Consider the following 19770-nt stretch of genomic DNA (forward strand, 5'->3'; position numbering starts at 1 on the left):
CTAGTCAGTAGCCAGTTTTGTCTAAAACAACAAGTTTGTAATAGTTGGCTCTGATAAACCATCACTGGCCTATTCAGAAATCATGTGTTATATTAGAAAGCAAGAGAACTTGAGAAATATTGTACTTTGACTATTATGATGACTGTTTCCCATACCTTAAAACAGGATAACAATGAACAGTGTAGGAGAGCTATATTCTACTAGACTGTTCCTGGCTCAGCTAATATGAGTTATGCATAGGATCACGGGCTGAGTTGCTGTCCAAAACCTACATGCAAAAATAGGCCTGGAACTGAAGAAGAATCTTTTCATCTCCCTCCAAATTATCAATATATAGATTTTATGCCTTTGGTGTTATAACAGTGAGTTTAGCAATTCATTTAGTTCTTGTCTGCTATTTAAATAAAATATTACCTTAAAATAACTTGGTTACATGGATAGATATTAATTAACTTATAAAATTTAAATGGCTATTAACTTTTTCTAAGAATCAAATGGCAAAAGGCATTTTGTCAGACTTTTATTATCCTCAAATTTTATTTTCATAATATTTTTAATTTACTGTACTAATAATAAGGATAAGTTAGGGTATCAGTATTTAGTTGAATATTGAACAGAATAAATTCATTACTGACTTAAAAAATGGTCAAGATAGTCGAACCACTTACATTAGGGAGTTCATTCACTTGAATTTTATTATGATTTCAATGAATTTTTCAATGAATATTTATGATACATACACTCTGTAGTACTCACCAAAGAGAGATGAAACCCAGATCTCCCTTCAATAAATGTATAGGTTAGTGGAAGGAACAGATTCATAATAGTTACAATACACTGTAAGCAGAGCTGAAATAATAGTATGTATAAAATGTTCTGTAGCACAGATAAGATATAATGGTCATTTATTTCTACAAGGAGAGCTGGTCAGGGAGAAGAGATCATGTTTGGTCTGGACCCTGAAGTATAAATAGGAATTTGCAAGATGGATAAGGTAGGGAATGACGTACCTTTCGTATTGAGGGAGGAGTGGAGGGATCAACATAGACTCTCCCACCCTTTCACCCCGAAACTCCACTGCCCATAGAGGCTAACACAGCAGTGCGGATAATCTGTTTTCTTTCTCATCGTAGGGCACTTGAATTAGCTGTTAAATACAAAACACATGTTGATACAGTGCTGGCCTACCGACAAAAGTTTTTGGAGACATTTGGTAAACAGGAAACTAATAAACGATACCTGCAGTATGCAGAAGGTGTAAGTATTATGCAGTATTTGATAATAATGTATATGCTTTATAAGTATGTATTATTCATCCTAATGTGACAAAATTTGAATAATTCTTACCATAATCTCTAAAACAAACTACTTTTTGCCTTTCAATGTTAGTCTTATTTTGACTATGTAATTATATTACTGAATATTTTTCTGGACTCTTATAGCCATGTTTTGATTAACTCAAGTCTGGTTTTATAATATTCGATTTGTGTTAAGGTTGTGTGCTAACTGATATTTTTAGATAAACAGTATAAATGGCAAGGATGAAGGCTTCTAGCTCCTGAATTTTGTCTTCTACCAGCTGCCCTTTCTGCTCCAGGGGAAATACATAAGCACAGAGGGCACTGGCCAGAAAGTGGATACTTTGCCACTTTGCAGATTCTATCTAGGGAGCTCAGTTGCACTTCAAAAGGTGCCTGGCCTGGGTAGAGTTCACCGCCTAGAACAAAAGAATGCTAACCCTTTGCCTCTCAAGTTCCTACCAGAATATAAGGTTTTCTAAACCCAGTTAGAAAAAAGCCATTCCAGTACATATCAGCACACAGGAGAGCCAGAGCAAGGGCGTTTGTCCCAGCGCCTAGAGCAGAAAAGGTTTTGGCCACCTGCCCAGATCCTTCTATACTCAAATGGCAGAAATAGAGCTCACCTGTAGCCATGCAGATTCAAGAGACTTGTAATCCCCAAACAGGGCCAACCTTGCTCCCAGCTCTGTGAACTAGTTGATTCCTTTAGCCTTTTAGTCATTCATTTATTTAAAACATGTTTATGAGTACTAACTCCAGGCCAGGCACTATGCTATGTGTTGAAACAGATATGGCTTCTGTCTTCATGGAGCTTATAGACTGTGGGAGTGCTCCTCCTTGGGGATAGAATAAAATGGAATGTTCTGATTTATCGTAGGGGGCAGAATATATAAGAGGAAGCTTGGGAAGAGGAAAGAAGATGTAAAGGGAAGGCACCTACTAAAGGCAACATTATCCATTTGCCGTATTTAGAATATTGAGTGTCATGAACCACATTTTTGGACTTCAGACCAGTTTTCAGGGTAATGAAGCCTTTGGGGCCATTCTTAGTTCCGCAGTGCAACTTTATCATCTGGATCCAGGATAGACACAAGTTGTGGGTTTCTTGGTGGAAAGGGATGTATTTTGTAGAAGCTCCACAAAATGTTTTTTGTTTGATTCAGAACTGTTTACTGCTGAAATGGATCCTTCGGGAGTTTGGGCTATGAGGGCTTCCCTGGGAGCTCTGAGGGCTATACTCTCAATTCACAGAATATGACAGCAGCCACCAGCACTGAGTGCTAAGCAGCCCAGAGATTCAGTAGTCACCTCCTCTTTTTTGTCTCAGTTTTGAAAATATGACAGTATGTTAAAAATGAGCACCCACCTTAAATTTACTTTATTGTGTAATTTTTAAGCAGATTAATACTCTGCTTCCTCTTCATCATCATTACTAACAATATTATTTTCACTGTGTTCTCATTAGGTGCTTTTGAGGACATAAAAAATATAGTTTTTACCCTCAAGGAAATTATATTTCAGATATTAAAAACTTAACATTCATATCTTATTTTTCATTATATACGTATTCACCTATAACTAACATATGATACTTCAGTCACAAGAGTAGTAGAAATGTTCAAAGTGGGAGAATCAGAACAACACGGCTTTTTTTGGTATTTTGGTTTCTTTTCATCCTGAAACTATATAGGTTACTTTGAGTCCCTATGGCACTATGTTCTAGTTTCCCACTTTTCTTCTTCACAGATGTAATTTGGAAGTTAACTAGAAATCATACAGCAGTATTTTAAGATGAAAATTATCTTTGACTTAAAAATTATCTTAGCCAAAATTGTGATTATATAAACTCTTTATTTCAGAACTAAGAATTGAATAGAAAAAGATCATTCTTAAAAAGAAGTTTATTCTCCCTATCTGGTGAACTCAAATGGGCTCACAACGCATAGCGTAAAAGTTTATAAGAAGTGAAGTTTGACATACATTCATATTTATGAACCCTGAAATGTTACTTGGGCCTTTCTAGTTTAAAATATGGAAATCTGAGATCCATACACGGTGTACTATCTTCTGAGAACCCCATTAGAGTCATTATACTTGCTCTACAAGGGTGTTCAGTAAGTATTTGTAAAATAATTTATGAGTCTGGCAAATAAAGTCCACTTGAGGAATACATTCAATCTATTGAATACATACTCTGTGCAGGAAGAGAAGTAGAAGAGACAGGAAATGTTTAAAGCATTATGCTAGCAGAAAGAAAAAAAGAGGGAAAAACAGGAGAGAAAATAACAAGAGATTGTTAAGTGATAGCTCATTTGCTGGATAATTAGTTACCTTTTATTCATTCAGTATTTACTGAGCACCTCCTGCAGACAATGTACTCTCCTTGGTGGTGGGGATATAATAGTAAACCTGGCAAACACTGACCCTCGTGAAACTTATATTCAAATGGGGGTGATAGTTAATTATACAGTTAATTGTTCATTGCAGTTGTGATAATTGCCTCGAAGGTAGTGTACATAGTGCTGTAAGACTTTATGAATGACAAGCCTGACCTGGAGTGGGGGGGGGGATCAGCAGATTTTTCTAAGCAAAGCAATTGCTATTTGAGCTGAGCTGTAAAGAATGGATAGTAGAAGCTGACTGAGGGTGTGGTGGGAGAGTGTGGCGATGGCCGTGTTCTAAGCTGAGGGAAGGCTCTGAAGTGGGAAAGAGTGACGAGCAAAAGGGAGATTGACCTGAGGGTTTCATAGGGCAAATTCGGTATATTGGATTTACCCAAAGATTAATGTAAAGATACTGAATGGAAGTGACGTGATCACTTTTCCCTTTTACAATCCCAGTTCCTAAGTGGAAACGGAAACTTGGAATTTTCCGCCAAAGTATCCTTTTTTCCCCTTTGGAAATTGTATACTTTGTATTTGTTAGTTTTCATTTTTAAAATTTATTTGTTTATTCCATGGAATTACCTTGAGTAGGATTTTGTCAGTCAGTTAAAGGATATGATAATAAGAGCAAATGCATGGAATCTTGAAAGAATGGTGAAGGAGTACAGAGCGACTGCCCTGGGTCCTGGGTGCTGGGTACTGGGTGGCTGGAATATTGATGGGACCAGACATTAAAGAGTCTTAACGCTGTTAAGACTTATAATAGACCTTATAATGGAGGCAGACCTTATAATGGAGGCAGTGCAAAGACTTGGAGGTTTGTAATCAAGGAAATGACCTGAAAGATAACTTCTGATGTGGAAGATGGATTAGAGGTAAGGGTGGTGACTAGGAGACCAGTTAGGAGGTTACTGTAATAATCTCAGCAGGAGATGGAGACTGTAGGATTAATGTAAGAAAAAGTAGCAGTAAAATTAATAGAACATTGTGGTTGGGGGTGGTAGGAGAGGTGGTGAGGTAAGGCAAGACATTTGAGAACAACTTCAACATTCCTAGTGTTGGTGACTGGTAGAGGAACATGAGCATATATGAGTTTTGGACCTTTTGAGTTTGAATACATGAAAATAGGCCATTGTTTTGAGTTTGAAATCCCTGTGGGGTGGCCCCTATCTAGGCAGAGATGTCTAGTGGGCAGTTGGAAATACCAATGTGAACATCAAAGGGTGTTGATAAAGGAAGAATCAGGGCTAGAGAAATAAATTTATGGTCATGACCATTTAGGAATAGTTGAAGCTATGAGAGTTGAGGAGATCTCCTAGGGAAAGTATGAAAAAGCTGTGGTTGGAACCCCAGTGAATACTAACAGTGAAGAGGTTACTGAGGGGAAGGATATAGGAGAAAAAGAAAAAGAAAAACAAAAGACTGAGGACATTTAGAAAAGAGAGCAGAAACCAGAAGAGAACAATATTGTACTGAGAGAGATATTTCAAAGAGCGGTGGTCAGCCAGGTCCAGGGGATGCTCCTACATCAGGACCTTTTTCTTCCCTCTGTCTGTTAGTATGCTGTTCCCCAGATACACCCAGAGAGTCACTCACTCATCATCAGGTCTTCACGTCAGCTTCTCAGGGAGGCCTTCTCTGATCACTCTGTTTGAAATACAACACCCATCCCCCCCCCCCAACTCCACCCCCGCGCTATCTCCCTCCCCTGTTTCCAAAACTTTTACCACTCTTACTTGTCTTTGTTTATCTTTCTATGAAGACAGTGATTTTTATCTTTTTGTTCACTGCTAAATCCTTGCTCCTAGAGCAATCCTGGGCATAGAGTGAGCATTAAATATTCGTTGAATGAGCAATTGAGTCGTATAGAGAAGGTGTATAGGATGAGGGATTAAAACACTTAATGGTGGAGTTAGTGAAAAGCTTCTGAGGTGTAGTGGGAACACAGTCATACTACAGTGGTCTGGGGAGAGGATGAGAGTCAGGAATGAAAAGAAGAATGAAGGTGGTAGCTTGTAGGGAGACAGAATACAGAGGGAAGGATGATGAGAGGCAGCCAGTGAAGAGAAGGAAATTGAAATATGTAGGTAATAATTGAAGGCCGATGTCCTAGAGGAGTCAAAGAAGACGAGATCAGGGACTTATGTGAAGAGGTTGCCCTGAGACAGAAGGGAACGAGATAAGGATGGATACCCTACTTTTATGAAAGGAAGGAAATTAAGTGAATTCATGCCTGATGGCCACTATATTCTCTGTAAAGTAGGAAGCTGATTTTCGGCTGAGAGTAAGAGAGATGGGGTAGAGGATGGAGAGCCATTTGCTATGATTTTAAAATTATTATTATGTGAATAAGAAGAATTGACCAACTAGGGACTAGAATAAGAAGCGCCAAGTAGTATTAACACTCCCTAGACTAGAAAAGGATGTGTTTTAGTGTAGAAGTCACTTGACAGCTGTCATGAGTACATCCTTATCTAAAACTCACTATTAAAAATACTCTATTCCAGAGACTAAATTATCAGGAGAACATTGTTCTAAAACTGGACAAATGCCAGAGTGAAAGTGAAACATTTATTTTCAGTAGGATAGCTGTCAACTGACACCCTCATTTGTACTATAACAAGTAACTAATATAGATGTCATCAATCTGCTTGATGCACTTCTGGTGCAGCTGAGCAACAGTTGTTTAGTGTATCATCAATATATGGTTTTATTGTGATTGATTTGAAGAACATATGTAGGTCAATTTAAGCCTGGAAGAAGGCCAAGGCACTCATCAAGTTTTGTCTTTCTCTTTGCAAATGTTTTCTTAGACGAGTTGTTTTGCCATTTAAAAACATCAAGTTCTGACCTGATTGAAAAATGAGTCTTTCAAATAACCTAACATTTGCTCTGCCTTTTGATAAGCTGTCACTTGCATCTGAGCACAGACTTTCATCTTTTATGAGTAAAGGGATTCTTTTAATTCATCAATTTTATGTATTATAGACAAGTATATGGAATGATTATCTAAAATATATCCATAAATTACTTCACAGGAATTTAGAGAAAGGATATTGGAATAAAAAAGAACCAAATACTTAATTCTTCCTACTTCCAACACAAAATAAAAGAGGCGTGAAGTCCTGTTAAGGTTAAATTAGTCTCAGTTACTTAAGGTAAATCTGTTCAGGCAGCAAGTAGTAACGCAGTCTGCTTTAATACTGCTTATTCCACTCAGCTCCCCTACATGGAGGTGAAAACCTATTCACTTTGGGCTCAGTCTCAGGAGTTTGGGTTTATTTCAAAGTAAATCAGAGTGAGTGTTAGGCAGGACCCAGCTTTCCCCATGTCTTGCCTGAGAGGACGCACATTCCTTAATTAGTGACATCCAAACTTTTAAAAATAGTAGAAGGCTTTTTCCTAAAGAAATTGTTTATTGAATTCAGAGCAGAGTCCATTCCTAACACTATGTCTGTTGATTTAGTGGAGGGGCAGGGCTGGATTTTGGCGGGGTCTGGTGGTTGGCTGAAAACAGATAAAAATATTATCACTTTTCAGTTATTCTTTTTATGTGTCTTTCAGCCTTGCTTTCGCACTACTTCCTCTAATATCTTGTCACCATTTTCTTCATAAATTTATTTATTTTATTTATTTATTTTTGGCTACGTTGGGTCTTCGTTGCTGTGCGCGGGCTTTCTCTAGTTGCAGCGAGCGGGCGCTACTCTTTGTTGCAGTGTGCGGGCTTCTCACTGCGGTGGTTTCTCTTGCTGTGGAGCACGGGCTCTAGGCGCACGGACTTCAGTAGTTGTGGCGTGCAAGCTCAGTAGTTGTGGCTCGCAGGCTCTAGAGCACAGGCTTGGTAGTTGTGGCACACGGGCTTAGTTGCTCCGCGGTATGTGGGATCTTCCTGGACCAGGGTTTGAACCCGTGTCCCCTGTATTGGCAGGCGGATTCTTAACCACTGTGCCACCAGGGAAGCCCTCGTCATTTTCTTACCACCAAGTCTTCATATTATTTTAAGAGTTGTGAAGGAGCCCCTTTTGCAGAGTATGCTCTGGGAAAGCAGATGCTCCCCTATCTTTCTCCATAGGTAGGCTCCTAATGGAAACGTCAGTATAAAAGCAGTGAAGAGTTGACCCATTTGAAACATGGCCTACTGTTTCAAAAACGGAGCCCAGTTCATTCTCCCCCTTGTTCGGAGGAGAGCAGTCCATCTTCACTCGCTCCTACCTCCTCGAAGCTGAGGCACCGGAGCAGAATCCCAAGGCTCCATGGGACAGTTTAGATGTGCCTTTTATAAATAGCTACAACCAGATTTTGGTCTTTGCTATCACAATGAGAGTCTTTGCTTTTTATTGTGATAATTGTTCTATTAGGTCTTATTCTTAACGCTATTTCATTTTGAGGGGAGCATTATCTCTTCTTAACTTTTCTTTCCTGCCCTCTTTTTTCTCAAATGTTTTGGAAGTCATGCGTTCTGTTTTTGTTTACTCTTAGTTACTCTGCATTAAACAAAAATGTCTTATACTATATATGCATGTTTCTTCTTTTCTTCTACTGCAGCTTGAAATAGATTGGGAAAAAATCAAAGCCAAAATTGAGATGGAAATTACTAAAGAACGAGAGCGATCCTCAAGCAGCCAGCCCAGCAAGAATATTGGTCTTATGCACTAAATGCCATGCTTACCTTTAAGAAGTTTTACCTTTTGAAACTGATTCTGATGAACCAAGGATAAGCTTGTTCTCCTTGCTTAAAAAAAGGCAGAATCTCTAAGTATAAGCACTCGCTGTGTATTTAATACCAAAAGAATATTCAGAAAGACTAAGCACAAAATAATTGATGTAATTTCATCTTTTATATTTTTAGTCCAATAATTAGCAAAACATCCTATATATTTATGATGCATCTATGTAGTATTGCTTACATTCCAGTTTTCTGTCCATTATTTTATCCCTGAATCTTCAGTATGAACAATATTAATGCTGATAATAAAACATTGGACTCTTTCAAATGTATGTCATCATTAATTTCTATTTGATCTCAATTGTAAAGTGCTCCAAAAGTTTATTTATACAACAACAAAAAATGAAGCTTGACTTATGAAAGTATAAAATAATACATATACTTGTATACCAATGTTCATAGCAGCAGTATTCACAATAGCAAAATGGTGGGCAAAAAAAGACGGCCATCAACAGATGAATGGATAAACAATATGTGGTATTTACACACAGTGGAATATTATCCAGCCTTTAAAGAGAATGAAATTCTGATACGTGCTACAACATGGATGAACCTTGAAAATACTATGCTAAGTGAAATAAGCCAGACACAAAAGGTCACACATTGTATGATCCCACTGACATGAGATACCAAAAATAGGCGAGTTCACTGAGTCAGAAAGGTGAATGAATAGTGGTTGCTAGGGACTGTGGGAGGGAAAATTGGGGAGCTATTGTTTAATAAGTTCAGAATTCCTGTCTGGCATGAATGAGTTGTGGAAATGGATAGTGGTGATGGTTGCCCAACATTGGAAATGTACTTAATGCCACTGAATTGTACACTTCAAAATGGTTAAAATGGTAAATTTTGTTACATATGTTTACCATAATTTTAGAAATATATCTAGAATGGGCAAGAAATATTTTCCTCATTCCTTTTCTGACTCGAGAATGTTTAGGCACTAGGCCCTAGAGTCTGAATTTGTGAAAATTTCCTTAAATTATCAATCTGTTTGACTAGCCTTAATTCAGTATGTCCCCAAACTATTATTACCACAAAGCTTTTTAACATTGACACAAATAATCCTTAGAAATTCTTCCATGAAGCCATTTTTGGAAATGGTGTATTATAGAGTGGGCATAGGCATATGCATGGGAAAGTGATTACCTCTCTCACCCCCATTTTAATTAATATATCTAGTTTTTTTTTTAATGAAAATGTTCCTATCTTTTCAACATATTCCTTTTTCTTACTGGAATGTTGGAATGTTCGGTTCTTCATCCAGATGCCGGGTACAAAGTTGTGTCAGTTTGTGAAATATGATTGAGGGGTTTACTTATAAGTTGTACTTATACGTTTATATATGTTTTCTATATTATGTTATATGACAATAGAAAGTTTAAAAAAAGATGGTCAAAAGAGTAAACTTTATATTATGTTTATTTTACTACAATTTAAAAAGAAAAAATGTAATGAAATGTGTCTGCATTCTACCAATTCTCTGATAACCAGCTAGGTGCCCTACCATTCAATTCAATTCTGACACTACCCAGAGTTAGTGTAGGTCGCACAAGTTAAAGGGAAAAATCCTCAGCTAGACTGCCCTTATTTCAGTTGCCAGTCGCCAGTGGGGACCCCAGGATACCCACATCTCTCCGACTTGGCTCCAAATGTGTGGGTTCTTACCACCTCCCTTTAGGTTTGATAATTCACTAGAATGATTCACCAAGCTCACTGAAACATTTTCTATTACAATTTTATTGTAAAAGATACAACTTAGGAACAGCCAAATGGAAGAGATGCATAGAGCAGGGTCTAGGAGGAAGGAGAGATCTGGGGGGAAGTGGGAGACACAGAGCTTCCATGCCGTCTCCTCCTCGTGGAACCCCGGCACGTCATCCTCCCAGCACATCAATATGTTCACCAACTAGGAGGCTCCCCCAGGACTTGGCTGTCCTGAATTTTGTATCAAGAGTTTTATTATGTAGGCACAGTTGATTAAATCATGGGCTATGAGATTGAACTCAATGGCCAGCTCCCTTCCTCTCCCTGGAGGTCAGGTGGCTGAAAGTTTTAGCCCTCTAATCACGTGGTGACCAGCCCTCATCCTGAAGTTCTCTAGCCACCCCCACTCATTAGCATAACAAAGATACTCCTGTCTCTCTGGAAATTCCAAGGGTTTAGGAAGCTCTTTACCAGCCCCCCTCCCCAAGACCAGATACATCCTTTATATATCATAGGCTACTCCCTGGTCTTTGATCATGGGATCTTTTATAGCAAAAGGAACATACCTGACTGAGCATAACAGATACAGCAACACTTGGAGGAGTCAATGTGGAGTAAGGATAGGAACCTATTAAACTCAATTTCCCAATACATTTTTTTTTTTTGTGTGTGTGTGTGTTACGCGGGCCTCTCGCTGCTGTGGCCTCTCCCGTTGCGGAGCACAGGCTCCTGACGCAGACGCGCAGGCTCAGCGGCCACGGCTCACAGGCCCAGCCGCTTCACAGCATGTGGGATCCTCCTGGACCAGGGCACGAACCCGTGTCCCCTGCATCGGCAGGTGGACTCTCAACCACTGCACCACCAGGGAAGCCCCCCTAATACATCTGATGATCAATATTGGCATTATCTTTTCAATAATGCCAGTGTTTTAACACATCACATTATGGTAGATGTAATCTGAAAAATAAGAATCAAAGATACTGACACATTTCCTGGAGTCTCATCCAGTCTCAGATAATCAGCCCAATCCATCGTCATGTCATATGATGGGATATCTCAGGGTTTCCACTCCATCTTGTCAGATTCAAAAGCAGGAGTGGTCTCAGCAATATATGACTTCACACTGTCAGGCATTTGGTATAATTAGACTTAAGAGACAATATCATTTCTTGCTCTGAGCTTCCTTCCAAGCATTACCATTGGAATTCTCTCATTGTATAACTCAGTCATTGTTCATTTACCCTTGGCTACTTACTATTTCTTCTGTTTGTACCCAAACCTTTTCACCTTGGAAGGAACATTAGGTTCAGCCACTGTGCTGGTCTAGATCACAGGCAGCAGTAAGAGTCTAGCCAAGTGCCTCCCGCTCTGTCCACTCCCATCCACGTAAGATAGGGTTACACAGGTACAGGGTTAGTGGGCTGTTTCTTCCAATAGGCACTTGGATAACTGTATTCACTGTTAGCCCCAGTATTGCCCGATGGAATGAAAGTGCAACCCATCCCGTCAGGCCCTTAGGAAAAAAAGGATCTCGTTGCTTAGGAATCATCCCTGCTTCCAGCAATATAGTTGCATCCTTGGTCCAGGGACCACTGCCTCAAGTAGGCAGAAGAAAGGTAAGGTGATACGGGAAAGAGAGAAAACAGTAGAGTTGTCACACCAGCACCCTCACCCACCCCCTCATCCCCACATTCAGAAAAGCAGAGGAATTTGTCCAGTGAGAACAGTCCCTCAGCCCCGCTCACGTTGACTGTGAGCACAGATTCGTGAGGACACGTAAACCAGCCTTTCATGCCTCTCTCTCCTCCCATTTTTTTTTTTTATAAATGTCTGGGTTTTTTTTGCTGTTTCTTTGTTTTTTTTTTCTTTATTGGCTGCACTGCTCATCTTGTGGGATCTTAGTTCCCCGACTAGGGATCGAACCCGGGCCCCTGGCAGTGAAAGCGCCAAGTCTCAACCACTGGACCGCCAGGGAATTCCCTATCTCCCGCCTTTTAGACAATCAGTGTTTTGATTGCTCATTCTAATTCTTTACCAAACTGTTACTCCGAGGAAGATATCTCTCTGCCTGTTGTTGGACACAATGGTCTGTAAATAGCGTTCCTTGGTCTGAAGAAATGTGACGCAGTGGTCCAAATCAGTGCCATATCTTCTGTTCCAGTTCTCTTGCAGTACTCCGATCATTTGCATCTACCCCTGGGTAAGCAAAGCCCAGTCCAGAGTCAGAGCTATTCTTGTCAGGATCCACTTGCCGTCCCCCAGGGCTACCGGCATCAGCCTGACTTGCCAGCTCTGGGCAAGGACTCCCCCTCGGGAATCTGCCCCAGAGCCAGCTGTAGTCTCTGTGTCTCTTGTTGGCAGACAGGACAGTTCTTGTTGGCATTTTGTGACTCAGAGGATACCAGAGGAATACGTCTAGATTGAGCCCATCTCTGCATTGCTGCAGCCCACCCCCCATCCCCAGTGTCCACCCGTTTCACAGACCCAGGTGGCTACATCAAGTGAGCACACTAGGGTATCTGCTTGTCGATTCTAATCGCCTTCTGATGGCGTTGACGTGGCCTACGTTAATGCACCCCTCAAATTCCTATAATGATTTCCATAGAGCCATGCCCTGTTTCCATTGGCCTCCCAATAGGCCAATCTTCCATTGTCCTGCCTGACCACATGGCCAGGTCATTGGCCACTGCCCATGAGTTGGTGAAGACCCAAACATAAGGGTAAACAGCATGCAGTGCAGTTCACCAAGCTGATTTGTTTTTATCTTTTTCCATCAGAGTGATGGCCTTCCAAACAGAATGTTGTCTGTTCATGTTGAAACTGCCATCCATAAACCAAGCAGCTCTTTGTTGGTCAGTTGAGAGCTGTTTATAGGGCACTGTCCAAGTGACCATAGAATCTGGCAGCTCCTCACATGGTTCCAAAGTCAGTCCTGGGGAAGAGAGTCTACCCACTCGTGGATACACTTCATTCCCCCGTAGCATGTTCCTGTACAAACCGTGTCTATTTTATTATAGAACTCTTCTGAGCACTGCCTTCTTCATTAGAGCATTTCTCTGACATCACCAGACATCATGGGTATTTCAGGTTGCAAGATTATTTTATGCCTTTCAGTCACATGGGCATTTCCAGTTAATGTCTGGTGGCAAGCTACTAATTGCCCCTCAGATGGAAATTTTCTAGTCCACAATTCCAGTAGTCATTGCTGGGAGGTGCGTACAGGCTTTTGCCATAAACCACAGTTACACTCCATACACAGCTATTGTACAGAGGATTTGTCCAGACAAGCAATCCGGCTTCTATGAAGTGTGGGCTCGGGCAATCTTATTCATTCCCATTTAGCACGTGACTTGAAGGAAGGGTTTACATGTCTTCTGTATTACAATACTACGTAGGGGAAATATTCCCCAGTCAGATGCAATATCCATCCCCATAATACATTCAGGTAAAAAAGTCATAACCACTTCGTCTAAACTCGTTCACCTGATGGGATTAAAGTACTGCATTTCAGTATCCTCTCAATATACTTTGCCTCCCATTAGAACTTTACCAACAGATTTTGGTACTATAGTGCACAGGGCTCCCAGGTCAAGTGCCCCCGAAACCTCCCCACCTTCTAACCATTTTACTCACGTGCATAAGGCTTTTGGTCCCCAGTGAAGGGTTGAGCCAAGGGACTGAGGCCCTTTTATCAATCTTTATCTGGATTAATCTCCCTATTACTTCAGGTATTTTCAGGATGAGTTTCTCATTGTAATCTTTGCCTTGCAGTTTTAAAAATTCCTCCAAATTGCGAAAAATAAAGCAAGCTTTGGGAGGACCTTTAATGTTGAAGGTCTAGCAGGAGGTCCTCCCAAATTTCAGTAGAGCTGTATTAAGTCTTTTGTTTCGATTCCACCTATGTCCTTTTTATTCTTCCCATTTCTTAATAACCATGAAAAGATTTCCACCCCGATGGAGTATTTCCACGCCACTGGAATGAGTCCCTCGATTCTCCCATCTGTCTTTCCCACTTTCTTTTTTTTTTTTTTTTTGCAGTACGCGGGCCTCTCACTGTTGTGGCCTCTCCCGTTGCGGAGCACAGGCTCCGGACGCGCAGGCTCAGTGGCCATGGCTCATGGGCCCAGCCACTCCGCGGCATGTGGGATCTTCCCGGACCGGGGCACGAACCCGTGTCCCCTGCATCGGCAGGCGGACTCTCAATCACTGCACCACCAGGGAAGCCCCTAGTATATTTCTTATTTTGCCTTTCCTTAAGTATCCACATGTCTAGCGTTAAATGCTAGAATGTAATCAAATAGAGATTAAGTAATATTTACAATGTGCTAGATAATTAAATTAGAATTTTTATATACCCATAATAGTAGAATCTACTGCCAATTTTCCTGTGTTTTCTCCCCTGCCTTTCAATATCTGCCATTAACATAATATTAATTTCTCTTCGTTTTCTGTGTTTTTAATGTAGATGAAAATATGCACAATGAAATGCACAAAATGTAATTTTTTTCTGTACCTGCTACCGGTTCTGATTAGCTATCTGTGTCACAAAATGTAATCCTAAAAAGGATTATGTGAATGGATTCAGGACTATAATGAATTTGTCTTTGACTTAAAAGAAAATACTAGATAGTATTTGCAATGAAACTAAAGTTTTTATCTTTTAAGTCCAGTGATATTATTCAGTCAAAACTGTTAGAAAAATAGTTATAATTTAAAAATTGTAATTAAGTCAACAAAATTCCTTTTTGTGGCACTTGTCGTCCCAGAATAAAAATATTTTTTCCCCATTCTTGATGACTACCTTCATTTTAAATGGCAAACTTCATTTATTAAACAAATCACTCTTGAGCACCTACTGTGGCCTGGGTACTGTTCTAGGTGACAGAGGCCTTGTAATGAGCAAAACAGAGAAATATTCCTGCCCTCTGGTGAAGCTGACATTTTGATGGGAAGGAGACAGACTGTAAGCAAATAAGCAAAAAACATACAGTATTTTAGATATAAATGAGTAGAGACAAAGCACAAAGGAGATAAAAATGATGGGGGGGCGGGGATGTGATTTTCAATAGAGTGTATGAGAGGGTGTCACTGAGAAGGTGCCATTTGCGCAAACACTACAAGGAAAGTGATGCTCAATTTCGATTTCTGCTAAATAACATACAGGAAAATCACCAAATAAAATTCCTATTAAATGAGCTTATGTCATCCCTCTTTAACCCAATTTAAAATGTGCTCATCGACAAAAGTAGTTCCACATGTTTTGACATTAATAGTTATCATCGCTCAGAATATGGCTTACTTGTGCATAGAATTTATTTACGTAGTCAGAAAAATGTAAACACTGAATACTTATCTAACCAAATTATAATTATTCAGATCCACAACCCCATATCTGAAACCCTTGGGCCAAATGTTTCAGAATTCAAATTTGTTTACAAATTATAGTGGATATTAAATTTTTTTTTTTTTTTTGGTAATACAGCTCATAGATCATTTATTACAGAACAACCCCAGAAGGGTCTCAGCTAACACTTCCTAATCAAACATATTCCTGCAGTGCAGCATAGGGACATTTACATTAAACAATATGAATAAAGATTAGAAGTAGTTTCTCATCAGGTTTTGCTGCCAAATGAGTTCAGTTTGGGTCAATTATGAAACATTTTTTGGATTTAGAATTGTGGAATGAGATCGTAGATTTGTTTTGGAGGGATTGGGGTGCATGTGTTGGATGGGGATAGACGAAAGTTTGAAAAAAGAACTAAATCTTCATTTTTCATAGTGGAAAGGCAATAGATAATGCTTAAAAAAAACCAAATCAGCAAATAATAAACAGTTTATTTAGTGAGATGGCAGTAAAAATTAAAAGAGCCAGCTAAAAGGGCTGAAAGTGGTTGCTTTTGGGGAGAGGGAAATTGAGAAGGAGTCCATTCCCACTGTTTTTCACAACAAGCCTCAGAGAGCTATTTGCTTACTTAAATATGTGCATGTATCACTTTGGTAAAAACAAAAATTGACTCTTAAAAAGTGACTGAGTGGAAAAAAATACGCAAACCACATATCTGACAAAGGACTTGCACTAGAATATGTAAAGAATTGTCAAATCCGAACAGTAAAAAACAATCCAATTAGAAAATGGGCAAGAGACACGAACAGACATTTTACCAAAGAGGATATGCAGATGGAAAATTATGCACGTGAAAAGACGTTCAAAATCTTAGCCAATAGGGAATTGCAAATTAAAGCTACAACAATCAGAATAGCTAAAATAGAAATTGGTGATAACACCAAATGCTGGCAAGGATGCAGACACACTGGATCACTCATATATTGCCCATGGGAATATAAAAATGGTATAGCCACTAATGAAAGGAGTATGGCAGTTTCTTGCAAAACTAATCATGCACGAACCATACGACTCTAGTTGCGGCAAGCAGCGGCTACTCTTTCTCATTGCGGTGGCTTCTCTTGTTGCGGAGAACGGGCTCTAGAACACAGGCTCAGTAGTTGTGGCGCACGGGCTTAGTTGCTCTGAGGCATGTGGCATCTTCCCGGACCAGGGCTCGAACCCGTGTCCCCTGCATTGACAGGCGGATTCTTAACCACTGTGCCACCAGGGAAGTCCCTGTGGTACATTTATATCATGGAAAGCTATTCAGTTGTTAAAAGAAAATTAATGCTACACACAACTTGAGTAGATCTCTAGAGAATTATGCTAGGTGAAAAAAAAAAAAACAATCTCAAAAGGTTATATACTGTATGCTTCCATTTATATAACATTCTTTTTTTTTTTTTTTGCGGTACGCGGGCCTCTCACTGTTGCGGCCTCTCCCGTTGAGGATCACAGGCTCCGGACGCACAGGCTCAGCGGCCGTGGCTCACGCGCCCAGCCGCTCCGTGGCATGTGGAATCTTCCCAGACCGGGGCACGAACCCGTGTCCCCTGCATCGGCAGGCAGACTCTCAACCACTGTGCCACCAGGGAAGCCCTATATAACATTCTTGAAATAACAAAATACAGATATGCAGAACAGATTAAGAGATGTCAGGGGTTAAGGATTAGTGAGAGGGAGGGTGTGTGTGGCTATAGGGCTATAAAGGGTGGCACCAGAAAGCTCTGAGGTGATGGCACAGTTCTGTATCTTGATTGTAGTGGTGGTTACACGAAGCCACACATGTGATAAAATTGCATAGAAACAAAAACAGTAAGCGCAAAATAGAACTATATATATATTTACTATGAATACATCTATGTGTAGTAAAAATACACAGAGAATATTCTGAAAAGATATTGGAGGAGTGTTCTGGGAATTGAGAGAGCAGGGGTGTTAGAGGGGACTTTGCCATAACGTTTTCTTTTCTTTTTTAAAAAAGAACATGTATTTGTTATTACTGGAGTAATTGAAAATTTAAGCAAAAAATGCTGGAAGTTTCTATACATTTGTTGGCATATCTCAGTGTAATGGCATAAAAGATGGATTTAAAAACTGAATTTCCGGGAATTCCCTGGTGGTCCAGTGGTTAGGACTTGGCGCCTTCACAGCCGGAGCCCGGGTTAGATCCCTGGTCGAGGGAGTATGATTCCACAAGCCACGTGGCGAGGCCAAAAAATAAAATATTAAAAAAAAAAACCTGAATTTTCTCCAGTGTGTGTGTGTTTATATTATTTTATTGCTAGTTCTTTTCACTTAATGACATATATCATAAACATATGCCCATATTAATACATGTCTTATCACATCATTTTAAAGGTTGAAGAATATCCCTTTGTATGAATGGAGCATAGTTTATTTAATCAGTGTCCTACTATTGGATAATTAGGTAATTTTCAATACTTCACCATTAGACCAGTGCTTTGACGGATATCTCTGTAATCCTATTTTGCACAGGGCCTTGATTGTTTCCATGGGATAGATTCCCAGTGGGGGAACTGCCGAATCAAAGCTATGTACATTTTAGGGCTTTTGACACATTCTGGAATTCAGAGGCTCCTGAATTCTGCTAAAGGTCTGCTTCTGACACATTCTGGAATTCAGAGGCTCCTCAAAGCTCAGTGAAGAAAACTTTTTTCATGGCTGCCACTCAACCTTGACTCTCTCTCAAATCCATTCACAGTGGTAACACCAACCACCTCATATGTAGTCTTCACTGGGTGCCAGACTCTAAGAGCTTTACCCTCTGATGTATTACTTTTAGCTTCCTTTTCAGAAGTAGAATTCGGGGGACAGAGAGGTTAAGCAATTCAGTTGGAAACACAGCCCTAATAAAATTTGGATCTGGGGTCAGAAGCCTCGAGAACCTGGTCCTAGAATCTATGCCACCCACTGCTTCTTGGGAAATGCATTTTTTTCCCAATTGAAATATATTGACATATAACGTTATATTAGGTTTAGGTGTACAGCATAATGCTTTGATATCTGTATATATTGTGAAAAAATCACCACAATAAGTCTAGGTCACAGCCATCACCACACATAGCAACTTTAAATTATAAAGCACAGTATTGCTAACTATAGTCACCATGCTGTACATTAGATCCCCGGAGCTTATTTAAGTTATAAATGGAAGTTTGTATCTTTAACCACCTTCACCCACTCTACCACCCCACCCCGGCCTCTCTTTGGCAATCACCAATCTGTTCTCTGTATTGATGAGTTTGACCTTTTTAGATTCCACATATGAGTGAGAACATATAGTATCTTTCTCTGTCATACAGTGTCTGTATTTCATTTCGCATAATGCCTTCAAAATCCATCCGTATTATCACAAATAGGAAGATTTCCTTCTTTTTTATGGTTGAATAATATTCCATTATATATATATATATAATATATATATATATAATGGAATATATATAAATATATATCACAATTGTTTTATCCATTCATCTGTTTTTTGTTTTTCGGTACACGGGCCTCTCACTGTTGTGGCCTCTCCCGTTGCGGAGCACAGGCCCCGGACGCGCAGGCTCAGTGGCCATGGCTCACGGGCCCAGCTGCTCCGCGGCATGTGGGATCTTCCCGGACCGGGGCACGAACCAGTGTCCCCTGCATCAGCAGGCGGACTCTCAACCACTGCGCCACCAGGGAAGCCCCTCTCTGTCCTCTCTTACTTATCCCACCCAGGCTTTCACCCACAGTGTATCATCTCAACCAAAACCAGTCATTAAGACCGGCAGTTTTGTTTTTCTTTTTAAAGGTAATTTCTGTTTTTCTTTAAAATGTTTCTATACTTTTTTTTTTTTTTACTGAGGACTAGTTGATTTACAATGTTTCAGATATACAGCAAAGTGATATATATGTATGTATATATTCTTTTTCAGATTCTTTTCCATTATAGGGTATTACAAGATATTGGATATAGTTCCTTGTGCTATACAGTAGAACTTGTTTATTTACTTTATATATAGTAGTTTGTATCTGCTCATCCCAGACTCCTAATTTATCCCACATCCCCCTTCCCCTTTGGTAACCATAAGTTTGTTTTCTATGCCTGTGAGTCTGTTTCTGTTTTTTAAATAAGTTCATTTGGATCATTTTTTAGATTCCACATATAAGTGATATCATATGATATTTGTCTTTCTCTGTCTGACTTACTCCACTTAGTATGATCATCTCTAGCTCCATCCTAAATGTTTCTATTCTCAATTCAAATCA

At 39.8% G+C, this 19770-nt stretch overlaps 1 protein-coding gene across 8 annotated transcripts in view; it reads left to right on the plus strand.

The window, feature by feature from the left end:
* IFT80 (intraflagellar transport 80) overlaps nt 1–8674 on the plus strand; it is a 107814-nt gene extending 99140 nt beyond the window's left edge. For 5 of the 8 annotated variants that reach the window (XM_027112969.1, XM_027113013.1, XM_027113004.1 and 2 more), the window contains 2 exons: nt 1134–1257; nt 8231–8674. In XM_027112969.1, the coding sequence (XP_026968770.1) occupies nt 1134–1257; nt 8231–8341 (235 nt within the window). In that variant the 3' untranslated portion in view covers nt 8342–8674. Of the gene's footprint in view, nt 1–918; nt 995–1133; nt 1258–8230 lie in introns of those variants that run through there. The other 3 variants (XM_027112975.1, XM_027112996.1, XM_027112984.1) reach the window with 2 other exon arrangements.
* Nucleotides 8675–19770: the final 11096 nt, after the last annotated feature.

Source organism: Aethalodelphis obliquidens, unplaced genomic scaffold, assembly GCF_003676395.1.
Source record: "Aethalodelphis obliquidens isolate GAN/ISIS:26980383/991018 unplaced genomic scaffold, ASM367639v1 scaffold1, whole genome shotgun sequence".
In the NCBI taxonomy this organism is placed as follows: domain Eukaryota; kingdom Metazoa; phylum Chordata; class Mammalia; order Artiodactyla; family Delphinidae; genus Aethalodelphis; species Aethalodelphis obliquidens.